This window comes from Colossoma macropomum, unplaced genomic scaffold (genome assembly GCF_904425465.1).
Source record: "Colossoma macropomum unplaced genomic scaffold, Colossoma_macropomum, whole genome shotgun sequence".
NCBI classification, from domain to species: Eukaryota; Metazoa; Chordata; class Actinopteri; order Characiformes; family Serrasalmidae; genus Colossoma; species Colossoma macropomum.
Window position 1 is genome coordinate 47,510,230 of NW_023494789.1, and position 20,093 is coordinate 47,530,322.

General features: G+C 43.5%; 1 protein-coding gene across 2 annotated transcripts in view; it reads right to left on the reverse strand.

Annotated features, from left to right (window-relative positions):
• Positions 1 to 53: 53 nt before the first annotated feature.
• Positions 54 to 20,093, reverse strand: part of shq1 (SHQ1, H/ACA ribonucleoprotein assembly factor) — a 79,062-nt gene continuing 59,022 nt past the window's right edge. For both annotated transcript variants that reach the window (XM_036571545.1, XM_036571544.1), the window contains exons 11-12: positions 12,486 to 12,606; positions 54 to 872 (exon numbers count right to left, since the gene is read on the reverse strand). In XM_036571545.1, coding sequence (XP_036427438.1) covers positions 245 to 872; positions 12,486 to 12,606 — 749 coding nt within the window. In that variant the 3' untranslated portion in view covers positions 54 to 244. The remainder of the gene's footprint in view (positions 873 to 12,485; positions 12,607 to 20,093) is intronic.

The following is a 20,093-nucleotide window of genomic DNA, read 5'->3' on the forward strand; positions in this document are numbered from 1 at the left end:
TAATAACTTTGATAAAAGTGCACTTAAATGCAGCCACTGCAAACAGGCTCGAGTTTGATGGAAAACTGGTTAACATTTAATGTACATTTTCAAATCAACCATGCAAACATAACGGAAAAAGGGTCAAATAAAAAAGCAGAGGATGTCCAACAATTCCCTTAAAGTGCTTGAATAAGTTCAAGAGAAGAATCAAAAAAAAGTCCATTAATGACCATTTAATTTTCCTAGATCCTCGTCATGTCACTCAGGGATTTGGTTCGTCCTCATCGTCACTGTCCAGTTCCCCAACGTCTACGATACGTAGAGGGTTCTTACGCGGCGGAGTCTCTAACACAGCGCCGCCGGTCGCTGCTTTTGCCGTTTCTCCCCCAGCCGCAGTTGCAGGCTCATCCGTCTCTCCAAGTCCCTCTGCTTCACTCTCTGTCTTGCGACTGCTGGAGGAGTGGGAGGTCTGAGGCACGTCCTCCTCAATCCTCAGCCCCTCCTCCATCCTCTCACTCAGCTCCTGGATCAGCCTTTTCGAATCCTGGGGGAGGGGAGAGGTTGTGGCTGGCACATCCGTCTTCAGTGCACCGGGGCTGGGCTCAGGTTGAAAGCCAACCCCTTCTGGCTCTCCTCCACTCTCTTGTGTATCTCTAAACTGAGGGACGCTGCTGTCTTCCTCCTCTCCCTCACTGCTGCTGCTGCTGCTGCTGCTGGAGTCCTCCTCTTCTCCCTCACTACTGCTGCTGGAGGTTTCCTCCTCCTCTTGCTCCTCCTCCTTGATCACGAGTTCGGCAGCTTCTTCCAGAATGGCCAGCTCCAGGTCCAGGTGGTCCTTGTGCAGCTTGGCTTTACGCAATGGATCAGCCAGGGCGACCACATGCTTGGACCTAAAGAGTGAAGCAAAGGTGATCAGGTGACACTGGACAGCAGAGTCATTAATACAAATACCAGCTAAGTGAAGGATGTAAAGATCTTCAAATGCAAAAGGATGAGCCCTTTATTAGCCCTTTAAAAAGCCTATGTTTATCTTTACTTTTCTTCTTTAATGGAATGGTTTGATAAAAAACTACATCATTTTTCACTGACCCCAGATATAGTCAATCAGCCAAGACATGGTCGGTGCCCAAATTTAGCTTCTTTTAGTTTAAAACTGGAGCTGCAAGGCTGAGCTTGATAAAAGTCAATAGTCACCCAATACTCATCTTTACCGTAAATAAATCCCTGAAACTTCTCTCAAACTCGGTCAAACCAAACCTTCACCAAGTTTGTGCAGACTAGTTCAGCGTGACTTACCGTGAGCTACAAAAATGAACCTTTCTCATCACGTAGCTGTACACCGGGCAGCTACTTTAGACTGCTGCACAGACTCAAACTATCTAATTAACCATTGCTTCACCTGTTTTTCCCCATTTCTGTATTTTAATAGTTTATATTAACGCTGTTTGCTATCCGGTGTCAACCAGACGAGGATGGGTTCCTCTTTTGAGTCTTGGTTCCTCATAAGGTTTCCTCCTCTTGCTCTTAGGGAGTTTTTCTTTGCCACTGTTGCCATTGGCGACGCTCATGGGGGCTTGAACCTGGATTTTTTTCTGTAAAGCTGCTTTGTGACAACACTTGTAAAAAGCGCTATATAAATGAACTTTGACTCGACTTGACTTGAAGCATTCATCAGAATTCAGCACAAAAAAGCAGCTGAAGGAAGCATTCTGGTACACTGCGAGTTTTTGTCTATTTTTATATTTCACAGGAAGCCATACTGTGTCCTAAACCTGCCTGTGTGACCATTAAGAAAACCTAAATGGGGTTTGAGCCAAGTTTTGCGCATGTATCTAGAAAAAAGATGGGTGACTACTGACTGTTAATGTTTTTTAGCAACGTTACCTACATTAGGACGCAAAATCTGGACACCAAACATGGCTAATTGACTACATCTGGCGTACATCAAGTGGAAAATCGTGTAAATCTGATTTATTGGCAGAATGTGATTTTCACCTGTAAAGAAAATGATCTACCAAAGCCAAAAATATGTAGTTCGTTTTGGTTTGTCACCATTTTGAAGGGGCAAGCAAACAAAAAACACTTCAGTCACCTTGCACTGTTACAATAAAGGCAGAATCATGCTTCTTTTATACAGTGATAGGAAACATGGTAGCTCACAGAAAGCTCCAATTCCACATGCAGATCCATTTTACTGACCAACGTGGACAGGCAGACGTAGCAGCAGATTTTAACACCGTAAAGGCGACAAAGACAAAGTCTCTGAACGTCGTCAACAACACGTTAAGAAAGCCCAGGTTAACAAGCTGCTGAACTTTAGTTTGTAGGAGATGAAGTTCTTTTGTTTCCAGACAGCCACTGGTGGACTGTCAGACAGAGCCGGAGTTTGTATGAGGGGAGAGGAGCCGCTACTCAGGCGATGTTAGCATTCAACTCACAGAGCAGCTGTCTCCATGGCTACTGTTGAGAGAACTCTGCAGTAGCACTTTAGTGCATGCTTATCAGTCCTGCTCTCTGGTGGAGTAATTATTTTAGGACCGAGACAGCTTTTCTCTCTCTCTCTTTCTCTCTCTTACCCACACAGAATGATTTGCCAAAAAATACAGAACACTCAATTGAACTCTTGCTCACATACACAATTTGACACATTCCCACAAACACATACTTTTTTCTCCAAACAGTTGTGGACACAGCACATGCAAATGAAACCAAAACTTTAACCAAGCAAGAGCAAGAACTTGGCCCCTGTTCATTCGTCCCGCATGCTTCCACAAAAAGTTCCCCTGAGGACAAGCGCTACACTGAACAGCAACATGACAAAGAGGAGAAATCAGCTACAATGTGCTGCATGTAAAGACCCTAATGCAGGGGGGGCCCCCGACGGTATGCATAATTCATGCGGCGGACGCGTCCGGGTCGCTGCCAAAACTCAAGTGGCTACTATTGAGAGCTCCGAGCAGCTAGTGGTCTTCATCGCCATGGTGATTAGCGGACGGCCAGGGGCAGGTCGCGCTCTGGGGCGGTTTTGGGGTCGCGGGTTATTCTCCAGGGGAAGAAAAGCGGGTGCGTCTGAGCCGCCCCGTCGCTATTGAGAGGACCCGCAGCCCTGGTGCTTCAATTAACCCACCGCTGAGAAGCGAGATGCCTCCTTATTACGGAGCAGGGCTAATGATCTCCCGCTTGCCTTGTGGAGACGAGCTATTGAGGCTGGGAGAGTTGGCTAATGCCTCCGGAGGAGGCTGTGTACACAACGCTTTAGCCTCGAGTGTGCCGGCTCAGGAACGAAGAGTTTTGAGGAAAAAAAAAACAAAACAATCTTACAGCGAAGAGATGGCAGACTGCATTAGGCAGCGTACTGCTGTCTGGTGTTTGTCTGTGTGTCCATGTGGTAGAAGACTGAAAGTAAACAACCTCTTCAATCCAGTTCGGCAGGAATGCTTCCAAGTGCAAACCACCCACATCGTGTGAGAAGTTGACAGCCATCGAGAAATCTTTTGACATTATCACGCAATCAATGCCAACAGAGCAAACAGAAAACCTTTGACTATAACATACTCTACTGAGAATTCTCCAAGTTCACAGGCAGACCTGGAGCAGGATACTCTATAGAACCGGAGTAGGACACATACTGCATGATTCCTCACAGTAAAAGTGCTGAGGAAGGATCATAACTCCACACCATCAATGTCCTTCAAGGCAAAGTTGATTAAGAAACAGCTTTCTCCTTCAGAGCCCTTCTTCTTTCAACACGGCCTCAAAACCATGTGCTTCAGAAGACTCGGGAAGACGGTACGATCAACCACGATCCCATAAACACACCTGAAAGCAACTACAGGTCCTCCAGCGGAGTGTCTGGGTCCATAAAAACCCAGCGAGGAACTTCCTGGAGCGATGTGGCTGCAGGAAGTCCCATGGCAGCAGCGGCACTTCAAACACTCGCAGTATTCTCTTTCCCCCCCGTGGGAAGTCATTATTGAGTTAGCGCTGCAGAGGCGTGCTTGTTTTCTCTCTCTCTCTCTCTCTCCCCCTCTCTCGCTCTCTCTCTTCTTCTGTGGTAAGAGAATGCATGCTTGCGGTGCAAACAAAAGCTCCTTTCGGGGCGAAGGATAATGTCGTACACAATTCAGTCATTAAGAACGGCACTGTTGTGGCTCGCCTTAATTAACCGAGGAGGGGCGGCTTTCAAGGTTGGCAGAGTGAGAGCGCGAGAGAGAGGGAATGAAATAGTCTGCCGCGACGAGCGCGCACCAGAGGCAGGCTGTGAAAAGTAAGGAGACCTTGATGTCTGGGGAAGGGAAGGGTGAACTTGCGGCAAACACTTAGATAACTCTTCATTAGGCTTCTTTAGATGCACAAATCAAACACATATGACGATGAAACGCACCTCCGCTTTGAAGGACTTAATCACTCTCAGAGCTCAGCGGAAAGGTTTACAAAGGCGTATCAAATACCAAACATATTTTGAATGTCCGTTCAGATGTGATCCATGTCTGTATGGTGAACATCAGAGCTGCTCGAAACTAAGATTATTTTTTTATCCACACAAGTTTCTGCGATAAACACATCGGATCTAGATCACATTATGTTGATGGAATGTAGCATTAGAAGCCTAATATGGGCTACCCTGAGCTGGGCTTGATCCCTGTAGAGCAGAGGTGACCAAACCTGATCCTAGAGATCTACTACCCTAGAGAGTTCACTTCCAACACGCTCTGATATTCAGATGCCTCTGAAGGCTTACATTCCCTGGATAGGGTGTTTTTGATTAGGTTTGGAGCTAAAGACTGTAAGGTGGTAGATCTCCAGGACTAGGATTAAACATAAAAAGATACACTATATGGACAAAGGTATTGGGACACCTACACATTACACCTACAGGAGCCTTTATGACATCCCATTTTAAATCCATAGGTATTAATATGGAGTTGGTCCCCCTTTGCAGCTATAACAGCTTCAACTCTTCTGGGAAGTTTTCTACAAGATGTTGGAGAGAGCCTGTGGGAATTTTTGCCCTCATCCAGAAGAGCATTAGTGAGGTCAGACACTGATGTTGGACGAGAGGGCCTGGCTCACAATCTCCGTTCTAGTTCATCCCAAAGGCGTTCGATGAGGTTGAGGTCAGGGCTCTGTGAGGGCCAGTTAAGTTCTTCCACACCAAACAAAACCTTGCTTTGTGCACTGCGCCTCAGTCATGCCGGAACAGGAAAGGTACTTCCACAAACTGTTCCCACGAAGTTGGAAGCAAACAGTTAAGATTTCCCTTCACTGGAACTAAGGGTTCTAGGCCAACCCCTGAAAAAACAGCCCCGTGGTAGAGTCCAGCGGCAGCGCTTTACACCACTCCATCCGACTACTGGCATTGTGCTTGGTGATGTAAGGCCTGCATGCAGCTGCTCGGCCATGGAAACCCTGCCATGAAGCTCTCGGTGCAGTTTTTGTGCTGATGTTGATGCCAGAGTAGGTTTGGACCTCTGCAGTTATTGATCTGCAGAGCATTGGCGACTTTTTATGCTCTAAGCTCCTCAGCACTCGGCGACCCGCTCTGTAACTTTACGTGGTCTGTCACTTCATGGCTGAGTTGCTGTGGTTCCTAAACACTTCCACTTTTCAATAATACCACTCACAGTTGTATCTAGGAGGGAAGAAATTTTGAGAACTGACTTGTTGCAATGGCCGCGTCCTATTACAGCACCACGCTCAAATTCAGTGAGCTCTTTAGAACGATCCATTCTTTCACAAATGTTTGTAAAGGCAGACTGCATGGCTAGGTGCTTGATTTTATACACCTGTGACAATGGAACTGAATGAAACACCTCAATTTAATGACCCATTACTGTAAGAAGAAAACCTTGTACCTCTGGAATGAAACTCCATACCAGAAGGAAAAAAAAACATTCTAAACTTTAACGTTCATTAATGCAACAAGCTTTTAAGCAATTTTGGAAAATCTGTATGTTCATTCATCATGACATGTTGATGCAATGTATGAAAAAGGGAGCTTTCTTTTTTTTTAATATGACAGCAGTGACACGTTTTATGAGATTTAAGACACACTACACTCAAAGTTCAATGTAATAACCACGGGGGCTAATAACAGCTAATTATGTGGCATTAACTCTACAGCGCCAACTCTATAATACCCCAGACAGTTTATATTAGCGCAGTGAGTCACGTACTGACTATGCGAGCATGCTAACCCCCATGCTGAGAGTGAGTGTGATCCACTTATACTTGCGAGTCCTGAGACCAAACTCTCTTCCTCTTTTAGCAGTGGGAGACTTCCATCCCGCCTCAGTAGAGCCCCTCCAAACAAGACTATTTACTGCAGAACACAAGAGGCTGTATGTATGTACATACATACAGCCTCTTGGGATTAGGGATGGAGAGAAAGCAGGACAGATTTGATGCTGGACTTCCTATTACACAGTAACAGAGTGGGTGAGGAGGTCAGCGTGTATTTAGAGTTCATCATTCAAAACCTGTTTGCAGAAATTGTTACATTTTAAATACTAAGAATATTAATATTAAGCATGTAGCTTATTTTCTAAATAAATAAAGAGGTACAAAAAGTTAAACATCAAGCAAACTGTTGAGTGCAATAAATGGAAAAGCCCAGACATGATTCTCAGAAAAACAGTTAAAACATGGTAATTACCCATAAGTTCTGAGAACAGGATCTTTGTAATCTGTTCAGAGGACTATGCAACAAATTCTTTTAAACTTTTTCCAAGAGGAAAAAAAAAACTGCCTTGGTCTTTCCATCCATTTCAATGAACACACTTGCAGCTTTAACAGTATCCCACAAAGCATTCTGTTCTTTCCACAGCTTTTGAAGCTGATGTTTTCAAGCACTACACGTCTAATATTGACTCAAATCTAGAAAAAAAAAAAAAGAAATACTATCTAAACAAACCTCCACTCCAACAGGACTTTCAATTCAGACGACCAGCCGAAGCCAATTTCCTTGCAAATCAAAGCAGCACCTACACTCCACTTGAGACATTTTCAGCTTGATTCCCCCCACTGCTTCTGAAGACGTACCTTTTAATGCAAGGCAGAAACTCCGTCTCCCACAATTCCCCACCACACTGATTTAACATTATCTGACAATGCTTAATTAAATTCTTCAGAGGGACAGACTGACCGCTTTACTGAATCCCAGACTCCCGTGACCACTGCGGGCCACCGTTTTTGCAGTCCCCTTGGGCTACCGCTGAGAATCTCCTGTCCCCTGGGGGTAACGCTTGGCTGGTCACCAAGTTTCGGACAATGCGCCGTTTCTCTTCACCCGCAAGAATGGGTCTGTTTAAAGCTAAACTCTGAAGTCCGACTCCTATAGGTTGCCATGGTTGCCCGTCGGAATCTAATTGAGCCAATTTAGGAGTTTGGACACAATCAGAGATTGTGAGGCAAAACTCCAGGAGAGGACAAGCGAAAGACAGCTCTTGTTGAGGTACAAGGAAAACAGAGCTCATCTTATCTGGCTGGCTGAACCGGCTGAAGAGGATCCACGCTGGAGTCGCTCCAACAGCTTGGACGAGGGGGGAAAGATAAGGAGAGCAAAAATGAAGTGCTGGTTGTCTTTGCAGTCTGGCACCGTTGCTGGGAAGCCTTGGCATCTGGACAGCTCACTAAAGCCACACTGAAATGAATAGCAGTGTGCGAGCATGCCTCTAGTCTCTGCCTGTTCTCTTTTGGACGTAATTGATAGCAGAGGTTCCACCGCCGCAAACCGTCTTCCAAAACCAAAGAAAAGCAAACATGCTCCAAAGGAAGGGGCTGAGATGTTGAGTGAAAGAAGTACAGGATGCCTAAAGGTCTGTCAGTCACAACAAGCCGTAGCACTCGTTTGCCCTTCTTCTTGATGGACAAATGCACACATCCCAGAGGTTGGAGATGACGGTCTGAAATGCTACGTGACATTTAGCACTTGACTACGAAAAACAAAACCAGCAGCAGCTCTTTTCTCCTTTCATACTTTTTTATCTGACTGCTTCCCTTCAGTAGTCAGTGGTATACCAATTCACCCGGTACACCGGTTGAAATTCCTTCAAATGAATGAGTTTTGTCACACCTTTTATACTGGAATGCCACAAATAAGCATAGATAATGAAAGTACACAGAAGACAAAACACACTAACGTTACCCCGTTTAGCTGAATGGCTGAGTCAGGGATGTTTCAGTCATGATTCAAATGAAAACGAAAATCTAACAGTCCCTCGATCACCACCTACTGTGTAGTCAGCTGCAGGCAGAAGTAGCCCAGTTTCTTTTCCAGACAATGGACATAAGAGAGTAATATGAAAGGAATGGCCAGTCTTGCTGATAGCACAGCATGGACAACAGCCACAACAGTAGCACGTCATTCAGTAAGCATCAGACGACGCTGCGGCGCAGAGGCCTGGTCCTTCCAACATTATGACAATCCAAAGGCTATCAGGTACTGAAAGCCTGAGAATAGTAATATTTACTAACTTCCAGCGGTGCCGTAGATGTAAGTGTGACTGTATGACTTATAAATTCAGATGTGAAATATTTAGCATCATTTTTGCCAGCTACAGAGATGCTGCATGCTAATATGTACACTCCATAGGGATATCTATATATTGTATGGTTCTGTTTGCAGAATAAAAAATTCTTTAGATTTAAGGCAGCTGTTAAATGTGGTCCTTGGTAAATGTGAAGGGACATCACAGAAAAATAAGCCATGGTTTACCTACAAAAAAGGACCCTTATGCATGGTTCTATTTGAAAAATGTACATTGTCACTTGAAAAAAAAAGGTTGGTATAGTGTAGTGGGTTACACCTCTGCCTTCTACACTGTAGACTGGGATTCAATCCCCCACCTGGGTAAGCCCCCTACACTATACCTATAAGGGTCCTTGGGCAAGACTCCTAACATGACCTTCGCCTACCTGTGTAAAATGATCAAATTGTAAGTTGCTCTGGATAAAAGCATCTGCCAAATAATATAATTGTAAAACCGTTGTGTCCCCAAAACTGTAACTTTACAGGAGAAAGAAAAACATTCTTAACTTGGAAGTTTATGTAACAGGATTTTTTTCCCCAAGTAATTTTGGACCTTTTCTATTGGTCCGTTCATCATGAACTTTTAACTTTTATGCAAGGTAGACTCTTTAAATTAAATGTAGGTACAATAATTTTGCATGACACTATATCATGATATATACTGAAACTGTCAAAAAATGTAATTACACTGTGATAGAGATTTTTGGTCATACCTCCAACTAATACTCCCTTAAATAAGAGAACACTGCCTCAAGTATCATATTTTTTTAGAGTTAAAATGCAACGTAAGTAACAGCTTTATACAGCGGCTGGAAGCAGAGTGTTGAGAATTGCAGTCAGCTGCCAGACCCCGTCAGTCAAGACTTGTGTCCACTCCAGCCACTTTGTCCTGTTTCTGATGGGTGGAAACTCACAGCAGCTTAAATCACTCTGATGCCTTTTACGAGGACGTAAATCTCCACCTGACTTTTCAGTAGACGAGGGCGGCGGGGACGACTCGGAGAGTGTAAACGGCGGTCGGATTGCAGGCAGACATCATAAATCATGCGGCGAGCTTGCACTCATTAATCCCCGTGTCCATCGTGAGTGGCTGATTGTGTCGGAGCGGTGAAGAGAGACTTAGGGAGCCGTCGCAGAAGTGGAGGGGATCAGATAACGGCTCTAACTGAAGCATCTCGCACAGATAACTCCCTGCGCTGGGCAGAGGAATTGCTCTCCGAGGACGCCGTAGCAGGAAGAGAGACGCGGCGTTTAAATAATCTGTCATCAGATCTGTCAGGAGTTGAAAAGCCTGCCACAACAAACCTAGTAGGATACCAGAAGAGTTGCCTATGCAAACCAGAGCAGTGGGGATTTGATGAAAAGGGCCGCCACTTGAAAAGAAGTAGCAATGTCTCTCTCTGTCACTTTGCATGACAAGTGAGGCTCGGCTTTAAACTACTTTCACAAAGGAAGAGCCGGCTCTACTGTTTTCATGGGGCTAAGCAAGGAGCTGGAAATCGATTCTCAGCATGATGTAGGACAAAAAGAGGAAAATAAGGCATCGGAAGAGTCTCTCTTCCCTCGTCAAATGCCTCCAGGCAAACATGACTGAAGAACTTGAGGGCCTGAGGAACGCTTGTCTTGCAGATCTTGCGACAGGCGCCATCCTTTCAAAAAGTAAAATGCAATAAAAAAAGATCTGGGGATTGTTTATTGAACTGGAGGAAGGCGACAGGTCAAAGCTGTCCATACTCCGGATGGCGCGTTTAGTGATCGATGAAACTTGCGAAAGGAGAGAGCATGTAGAGTCAAGCTGACATTTAGCTCCAATGGCCTGGCAAGCAGCAGGGCGAGGAGTGGATAGGGAATAGGAGAAAACCTCACATGCTGCCATTTCATCTCCTTGACTGGGCGGCTCGGGCAAGACTGATTGAGTTTTCCAGGGAACTGACAGTGGAACTGTTCCATGCGCTGTGTGCTCAAGACAAAGCTCTTCTCTGTGCTCCCCTCCCTCTCGTTTTCTCTCTTTGTTCAGGCCCAGATAATGGGCACATTCCAACTCGCTCTGAACGCCGCCATCGATTTTTACACATCTATTATTAATTGGCCATCGAAACGTTTTTCCTTCCAGAAAATCTGCGCTGGACAGAAAAGGGAAGAGGGGGAAAAATCCATCAGACCCTCAGGGTTTTTATCAGCTATGCATCTGGGCACCGGGCCTATAACATCAGGCCTGTTTCTCTCCACTGGACTCTTTACACACGAGTGTACAACTTTGCCTGAACGTTAGCCAACAGCAATCGTAGCTTATTATTGAATTATGTGCTCAATGGCTCACATTTTAGACATGCAATTGATTATGAAATGTGGTCAAAGCATGAGGATGTCACAAATGCATTATTATTTGTAGTTTACAGAATCTTTGGCCCTGCTGTGCTTATTTCAAAACATCATTCATTAATATGCTATATGATGCAAGACATCTTTTATTTGGATGACAATACCTGGGGAAGGAAAACCACAAAATAATACACTTAATTTAATAATCTATTGATGTAATAATAGTGATCCTCTTTAATTCGGATTGAGACCACATTTATATTGCACTACACAACAGTCAGTTCCAATGCCACAATCTGAAGTGCTCTATGATACAGTTAAGCCCTATTCCAGCTGGATTAGTTTTACCAGAAGAGGCCCGGTAATGCAGTTTGTAAGGGATTCGATTGGCCGATTCGTACGGAATAAAGTATGTGTGCAGTTTCCCCAAATTACCTGACATAGCCTGGATCAAAACATCACAGCCTCTTCACTTCCGTTCACTTCAATATTAAGATTATAAATAAATGGATCCAGACAAACAAACAACAACAACAACTTCAGATATTTCTTTCCATTCTCCTTCTAATTAGCCCATCACCAAAGATGTTCTAGTCCTGTTTTGAAGTTGAGGAACTGTGTCAAGAGCCAATTTTTACAGCCTCTCGTCTCCCAATCAACAAAAACAGAGGTATCCATGTCTCCTGCCAGAATGTCTTACATCCCCGTAAGGTCAAGTTGAACAAAGCTACTATTACTGAAGGAGCTCAGAGTTTGAATTATAGGAGGTAATTCACTCTTGAATTACTTAGCTAACTTTTAAAAACAATGGAAATCCATGTAAAAATGTCATGAATCTCATCGGTAATCATTTAAATTACAGCACCTCCCCAGATAAAACGAATCCAGATCGAATACGGCAAAATTTATCACAAATAACAGCAGTTATTCTCACAATACCTATCATTCTGCTGAGCACCGGTTGCTGAGTGATGACGTTTGTGCTGCAGCTAAACATTATTAAGTTTCTACTTTAGCACATTCAATTCAAACGTGATGAAAGGCCTACATCAAATTTTAAACCTGTCGTTGATCTTAAGCAAGCTTTTTGGTCATGTGCGGTGACAGAACAGCTAAACAAACTAGAATTAGCCAGATTCGAACAGAATGCAATTCGGCAAACAAGATGGGCAGTGAAATGCTTTACAGACTAGAACAACATGACACACAAGTTAATCAGGCAGATATTAAAAAGGTGAGCTGAACCTGATATTGTGACAGTTTACTGGACTTCTTTGGCTGAAGGAACCGCCAATATTAAAGCACATTAGATTCATTAGAATTTGATCAAGTACAGATGAAAAACAATTCTCATTTGAACTTTCCATCCTGTTTCCCGCATGCAGCCCGAGGAGAGGGCCAGATGGTGCCTGGACCATTTTAGGAGCCAATTTTAATTTATAAGTTACGTCGCAACACAGAAAAAGCAAGTTCCTTTGATACCATATGGAGCAAAACCTGTGTTCCAAACTGACCCGCACAAATTAGCTTGGGGACGCTTCGCATTATTCGTTCCCTAATTACAAGCCCGCCCACTCTCCAACCACGACATCAAATTGAGTTATCCCAAACTTCCTGCACAGCCACATCAAAGGAAGTTATGTGAACTTACTTAACCCGCTGGATCCAAATGCAATAGTCTGTGATGTAGAGGTCGTTGAGGATGTAGGCCGGCTCGTTCTCTCTGAAGATCTTATGGACGGCCAGCAGGCATTTCAGGACGCAGGCTTTACCTGGAATAAGGCAAATCATTCAGTGGCTTAGGCTAGCAGCACACAATAAAGGGGAGCTTGTTTACACGGGTCATTGAGAAGCCTGCAGGGGGAATGTAAAAGCTTGTCGTCTGTAATTCTGTGGAAAAAGTGGAAGCAGATAGTTAAGAGAGTTGCAAAGAACGCTAAGAGTTCTGCTGTCTGTAAACAAAAAGGTGAAAGAGGACAAAAGTCGAAAGAAATTGAGCACAGCAAGCGTTCGGATCTGTCCGTGAGAGATTAGAGCGTATCCCTTTCCAGCAGATGGGCCCCCCCACATGAGGCAACAGCACACACCTCGAGGCTGGAGAGCTCAAGCCGTGATGTTTGTTGACATGACACCGGTCTCCCGAAGAAGGTGTAAAAATATCTCCCCTGAGTGTGAGGTGTCGGGGCTGGGAGAGCCGAGCGAGAGGATACTCCGGCCGCCCACAGAATAGCCTGGCAGCCGGCGGAGACATTCCAGCCGCCTTGAAAAACAAACAGTGCTCTCGCGCTGAGGAAAGCCTTACACAAACATTTGGTTCCCGTTTAAGCAGGGGCTCTTAGCGGCAGGAAAGAAAAAGAGCAAGGGCTGCGGCTTCCAGCAGGAGGACGCACAGGGAAAAAATCCAGGGGTCTGAATCTCTCTCTCTCTCTCTTATACCCCCCCTCTCCTTTTCTGATCGTTTCCCTCAGTGATTCCTCTTCCCTATCCATTCATTCTGAAGCTTTTCCTCTTTCCTCAGTAACACTCTCCCCATCCTGCCATTCTGAAGCAGTAACTGTGTCCTTCTGCATTCATTCTGAAGCTTTTCCTCTTTTTCTAGCTCAAAAAAAAAAAGGCTATTGTTTCACCGGCCCTCCTGAGGGGGCAGGATGGCTGGCATGCTCCAGAGCACTGGGCTTTGCTGGGCTCTGATGACAAGCTGAGACAGTTAATCATGCACTACAGAGTCTGCAGGGATGTGGACCAGAGAGAGGGAGATGGGGAAAAGGCGTGAAGACGTGTTAGCAGGGTCAGACACTGCAACATCACTGTCACACATTACGGCAGACTAAAGCAGAATAATGATATCAACCTTCAGAGAGGAAGAAGACAGCCAAAGTATACTGCCAAGCTAATGAATAAAACTGGCCCAAAGCAAAGAAACTGATGGATGCATATAAAAGTACAACTAACACTTCATTTTGATGGTCCACTCTAGATACTTTGTGGATGCTCAGTGTGATGCTTTCTGAGAATTAACTCATTAAAATCTGCCCCAGAGTGCTTACGACATGAGCATGTTCACAGTAAAGGGATCAGCAACTGGAACTTGAGCTTTCTGTGAGCTACTGTGTTGTTTATCACTGTATAAAAGAAGCTCCATACTGCCTTCATTGCTGGATGCATAATGATTTCTAAACAAGCATGAGAGCCCAATTCAAAATGCAATTCGCATCACTATGAAAACACATTATTATTAATTCACATTCACGTCTTTGCTTGATCAAATGGTAGTTTGTGACACACAAAAAAATCTAGGAATATTCAGCTTTGTTAGATCAGATTCTTTACATATCAGAACATCAGTGCATGCAACAGAATTAAGAAATCACACTGTTAACCCTTTAAGGCCCATGTGTCAAACACGAGGCCTGTGACTCAGTCCTATTCGGCCGGCGAAATTATTTTAATTTTCTATTCTTAGTAGCCCATTTCACCCTGACATGCACTACAGTCCCCAGCATGCACTGCAACATAGTGTGCGTTCTGACCCCTGTCCCCCAACAACATTTTACAGCCTGCGGTTACACAAAAAGAAAAGAAAAAGAAAAGAAATAAAAAAAAAAAACAAAACCGGATTTTTTCCCATATTTATACTGGAAAAAGAACTAAACAGACGAAACAATCCAAATAAATATTACACTTAGTTAAACAGTGAAGCACTTCATAAGTCTCTTGAAATATCTGCTGTTTATATATACAGGTATGTAGCCATTTTTCCCCCCAGCACTATCAATAGGCATCTTTACTTATGTTAAATAGAGTGAAAACAACCTTATCTGAGCTGAGTCTTTTGAGCAGTGTGTGCTTTCTATGACTTTTGGGGCACAACATGCTGGAGCTTCACATCAATGAAACTTTGTGTCCTTGTTGAAAGTCTGAAGCTGAAGTCAGTTTTGAAGTCTTTTAGAAGTTATGCTGGATCCGCTAGTGCGCTGTGTGTGTGCTATGCGGGCAGTCAGCTTTTGAAATGCAGTGTAGGAGGGATCACTTTGAATTATGAGGACAAAACAAATGAAAAAAGATGTGTATAAAAAAACTGTCGCAATCTGCATGTACTGATCTGATGGATTTGCCAAACAGGCTGATAGAAGGCTTAGCTTCTGTAGCTCAACGTGGAATTTGCTGATGTCCCAAATTTTTGTAAAGTTATTTATTTATACACATCATGGACCAAAGCCGGCAGAACGTTCGGCCTTAAAGGGTTAAAGGAGAAGAGTAAAAGGCAGAAATATTAAAGGGTTAAATAGCGTTCAACTAAATATCTAGTAAATCCAACTTAAATCAAACTTCCCTCACCCTAAACCGTAAACTCACACTAATCCTAACCTTAACTGCAACCCAAGAGATTAAAATTAAAGGAGAATTCCACCAATTTTTCGAAACATCTGCAAAACGTAGTCGTTAAGCTATAAACAAAGTGATTTAAGGTGGTTAAATGTAAAATGCTTTATTATAGAAAAACTGACCAAGTAAAAATTGTTCACAGTGGTGGTTATAGGAACCAGACGTCTGAACAGTTAAACGCCTCTAAAAGCCCCTTGACACAAAGTTATTTGATGAAACACACATATATATGTGTGTATTTATATACATATATGCGCTGTTGGAACAAAACCTTGCATCTCCATTTTTGATGTGTTTCAGTTTTTGACATAATTGAAAAAGCCTGTTACCCTTTATAGCGTGTGTTAATTTCATGGTGATTGACCTAAAGAAACGACCCAAAATTACTTGGAAAAATGTGTGGTTCCATTGACTTACATTAAAAGTCAAATAAGTTTTTCCTTCTCCTGTAAAGTACAAGGTTTTGTTCCGAGAGCAGCAATATACACACACACACACAGAGACACACACACATATTAGACATGGGACCGATCCGATCCAAAATCCTCAGATGTGAGCCCAGTGTCTCATAAGTCTCACTGTACACTGGGTGAACTTAGAAAACATAAGGATTACGGAGTGCGGTGCGTCAGGTGAAAAAGTGCGGGGGGGTCACACACCAGCAGTTGAGCTGCAGCCTCCATCACAGATATGCTTGGTGACGGGAAGATTAAACACCTTAAACACAATACCAACAATAATAATGATAATATTAAAGTAAGAAGCTGTGGTATCGGAATCTGTATCGGTTTCGGCAGTTGTGTATCGGAATCGGACTGGAACTGGAAATTGTGGATCGGCCCATCACCAATGTTACACACACACATATATACACATTCATGGTGAAGGGGTGCCTGCAGGGTGCTGTAAGGCAAAACAGCACAACAGCACAACTTTTTTTTCAGGTTTATCACTATTTTACCATCAACAGCTTCACACATTAAATTCATGTAGGTTCACTGGTGGTTTTGGGTAGTAAATAAAATGACTATATTTGTGCTGTAGACATTGTGACCCCGGCTTCCTGGTTTCCCTACAATTTCACATCAAACCATTCTTAAAGAGTTTGTTTACGTACCAGAGCTTATGCAGAGATTCTGCAAAATTGGTGGAACTCTCCCACAACCCTGGTTACACCACACTGTTCGCTAACAACTTACATAGCAGGCCATCAAAATAAATGTTCGCCCTGTAAACAGACTGATTTTACATGTGTTGTTCTATACTGAGATACTGTACATCTGTGATGTTACCCTGTTCAGATAATTCCACCTGTATGTGTATTTAAGCCTCTCTGTGATTGTGATTACCTTTAACGCTGCGCTCAACATTGATTTTTTCCTTTTCCACACTAAGTAAAGCTCGGCTGCCTGAAGAGCTTTGTCTCTCGTTTAATTCTGCCCTGCTGACTCGCCTCGCATGAGCAGAGGCAAAAATATTTAACGAACACTACCGACGTCTTAACCATCCCCTTCCACGAGTCTCCAGACGCTGAGCGTTCTCCTGCAGAATACCAAACATGCCGCTCGAGGGCTGTTCAAATATTTACCTCAGATTTCATTTCCTCCACTCCCCCCCCCCACCATGCCACCATTAATGGGTTTGTTTCCCTGATACCTACGACTGTTTGCTTTCACAAGTTCAAATGAAGTGCCCCTGATTGGAGCGTACAAGTGCACACGTCCAATCGGATTTCCTCCGCAAATTAATTACGGAGGTGTTACAGCGTGATGAACGGAAAGTGGAGACTGCCGGTGCGGTCGGTGGGCTTCATTACAGCGGAGTTTAATGCGAGCGCTGCTTGGTGGTTGTGCATGTAGAAACTGCAGAGCGGAGCAGCTTGTCGGAACGACTCAGCAGAACGAGTGGAATGAACCGAGGAAGAGGTTCTGCTCACGTATTCAATAACGCTCACCGACTGATCGTCAATGCTCAGAGAGACGGAGCTGCTGCTGAGTTAAACCTATGGAACCTAGAAAGCGTCTCTCCAGTGATCCACTCGGAGTCTGTCTTTGTCCCCACCGTACTCTTAAAAAAGAATGGTTCTTCAAGGGTTCTTCAGTAGAGAAAATGACTCTATATAGAACCATGAACACTTGAAGAACCCTTTGCATGATTAAAGGGTTCTTTGCATCGCTAAATGGTTCTTCAGATTGATGGAGAATGTGTTAGATACAGTTCCACATGGAACCTTTCTGAAAAGGGTTCTATATAGCACCCAAAAGGGTACTTCTATTGTTACAATGTCAAGCCTGTAACTATAGAAGAACACTTCTTCAGGGTTCTTTAGTAGAGAAAATACTTCTATATAGAACCATGAACACTCCAAGAAACCTTTTGCATGATTAAAGGGTTCTTTGCATTGTAAAGGGTTTTTTCAGATTGATGGAGAACATGCTGTAGATGGTTCTATATGGAACCTTTTTAAAAAGGGTTCTATATAGCACCAAAAATGGTTCTTCTACTGTTACAACGTCAAGCCTGTATCAATAGAAGTGCCCTTTTTGGTGCTGTATAGAACCATTTTCAAAAAGGTCCATTGTTGTACATACAACCATTTTCTTTATTATAGAACCATGGACACCCAAAAAACCTTTTGCATGATTAAAAGGTTCTTTGCATCGCTAAATTGTTCTTCAGATTGATGGAGAATGTGTTAGTTACAGTTCTATATGGAACCTTTATGAAAAGGGTTCTATATAGCACCAAAAAGCGTTCTTCTATTGTTACGATGTCAAGTCTGTAACAATAGAAATACCCTTTTTGGTGCTATATAGAACCATTTTCCATGGTCCATGGTTCTATATACATGGTTATATATACCATTTTCCTTATTAAAGAACCATGGACACCCACAAAACCTTTTGCATGATTAAAGGGTTCTTTGCATGGTGAACGGGGTTCTTCAGATTAATGGAGAATGTTGTTTTAAATGGTTCTATACAGAACCTTTTTGAAAAAGGTTCTATATAGCACCAAAAAGGATACTTCTACTGATGCAGGCTTGACATTGTAACAGTAGAAGAACCATTTTTGGTGCTATATAGAACCCTTTTTAAAAAGGTTCCATATAGAACCATCTACAGCACGTTCTCCATCAATCTGAAGAAACCCTTTACAATGCAAAGAACCCTTTAATCATGTAAAGGTGTCTTGGAGTGTTCATGGTTCTATATAGAAGTATTTTCTCTACTAAAGAACCCTTGAAGAAGGGTTCTTCTATAGTTATAAGCTTGACATTGTAAAAATAGAAGTACCCTTTTGGGTGCTATATAGAACCCTTTTCAGAAAGGTTCCATGTGGAACTGTATCTAACACATTCTCCATCAATCTGAAGAACCATTTAGCGATGCAAAGAACCCTTTAATCATGCAAAGGGTTCTTTGGGTGTTCATGGTTCTATATAGAGTCATTTTCTTTACTGAAGAACCCTTGAAGAACCATCTTTTTTTGAGTGCTCATTAAAATTTCCCCCTTCTGCTCTCGTAGTCTGGACTTTAAAGGGTCCATATGATCGAATAGTACCTGCTCTGTGAGGGTCCATGGGGGTCCTGACCACTCAGAACGTAGGCTGCATTTCTAGGCTGTATATGAAGGGTCCTTCGCTTTGGAACAGCCTTCTAGGAGGTAGCAGCCGAGGAAGGCAGCTTAGGGTCTGGGAGGCAGCTGCTGTGTTTTCTCCAGCGTTGTGAAATTACAGGATAAACCAATAAAGCAAAGACTTCGTATTCTTATGTGGGTAACTGTGCGTTACCATCACAGGCTGAGAAACAGCGATTCCAAACATTTGAACAGTAGCGTACAAATCAGAAGGGAATACTTCTTTTTCAGTGATAATAGCTAATTGTCTCCTGGGTTTAGTCCAAAAGGCTGCTGCTTAAAAAAAAGAGCGTGTGCAGTGGCGATTTAGCTGAGAGTTAACAGGAGGCTGGGAGCTAATGAGCTCGTCCAAGCCTGGCCTCGGTGCAGCGAGGTGTTCACCTCGGCCAGCGTTGACGAGCGCCTTCTAATGAGCCGCAGCCACACTAATCCAGCAGCTAAAAAGCCCTTTAATTGCTATCATTTACAAGCATTAAAATCAACACGCGCCGGATGAAGCTCACCACACACATCCTAAACGTATTTACACAGTCTTCTCTCTCCCTCTCTCCCTCCCTCCCTCTCCCTGTCTCTCTCTTCCTCTCTCTCCCTGTCTCTCTCTTTCTCTCTCTCCGCCAGGCGCTTTGATTTAAAGATTACCCTCTCTGAGATATCAAAGTCAATAGCGTGTACGCTGCAGAAGCCGCGCACCGTGCGAAGACGACTCTCTCCGCCTCTCTCTCTCTCTTCCGCTGACAGAAGCAGCGAATTCTGTTGACTTTCCTGTCAGGGGGAGACGCCTTTAGCCCTCCCGCCCCCCAGGAGACGGACAGATTTCTGCATGTTCTGTTATGCTTGTTCCCCATGTTCCCTGCTATATTTACAACGGTGTACAGGAGGGCTTGTCCACTAAGCTACCGTTTCATCAATCTCATAGGCGGGTCATTCTCCTTTTGGAGGGGAAACCATGTCACAAAGGTTGGAGGGCTTAAAATATTAGACACAGCTCCAAAACTCGGTATGTACATTTACACAGTTGACCTAAGATTAAATAACACTTTTCCCTTACGGTTTTCTGATTTTTCTCTTTTTATCCTGTTTCACAGTCGCTCTGCATCTGTAAAACAGCTTGAGACAAAACCAATTTTCAACATTTGAGGAACCATTTTTAATATAAAACAATATTTTTAAGAAGTTTAACTGAAGCCCATTTCACACCAGATGAGACGCGTCACGCATGTTAATCTGGAAACAC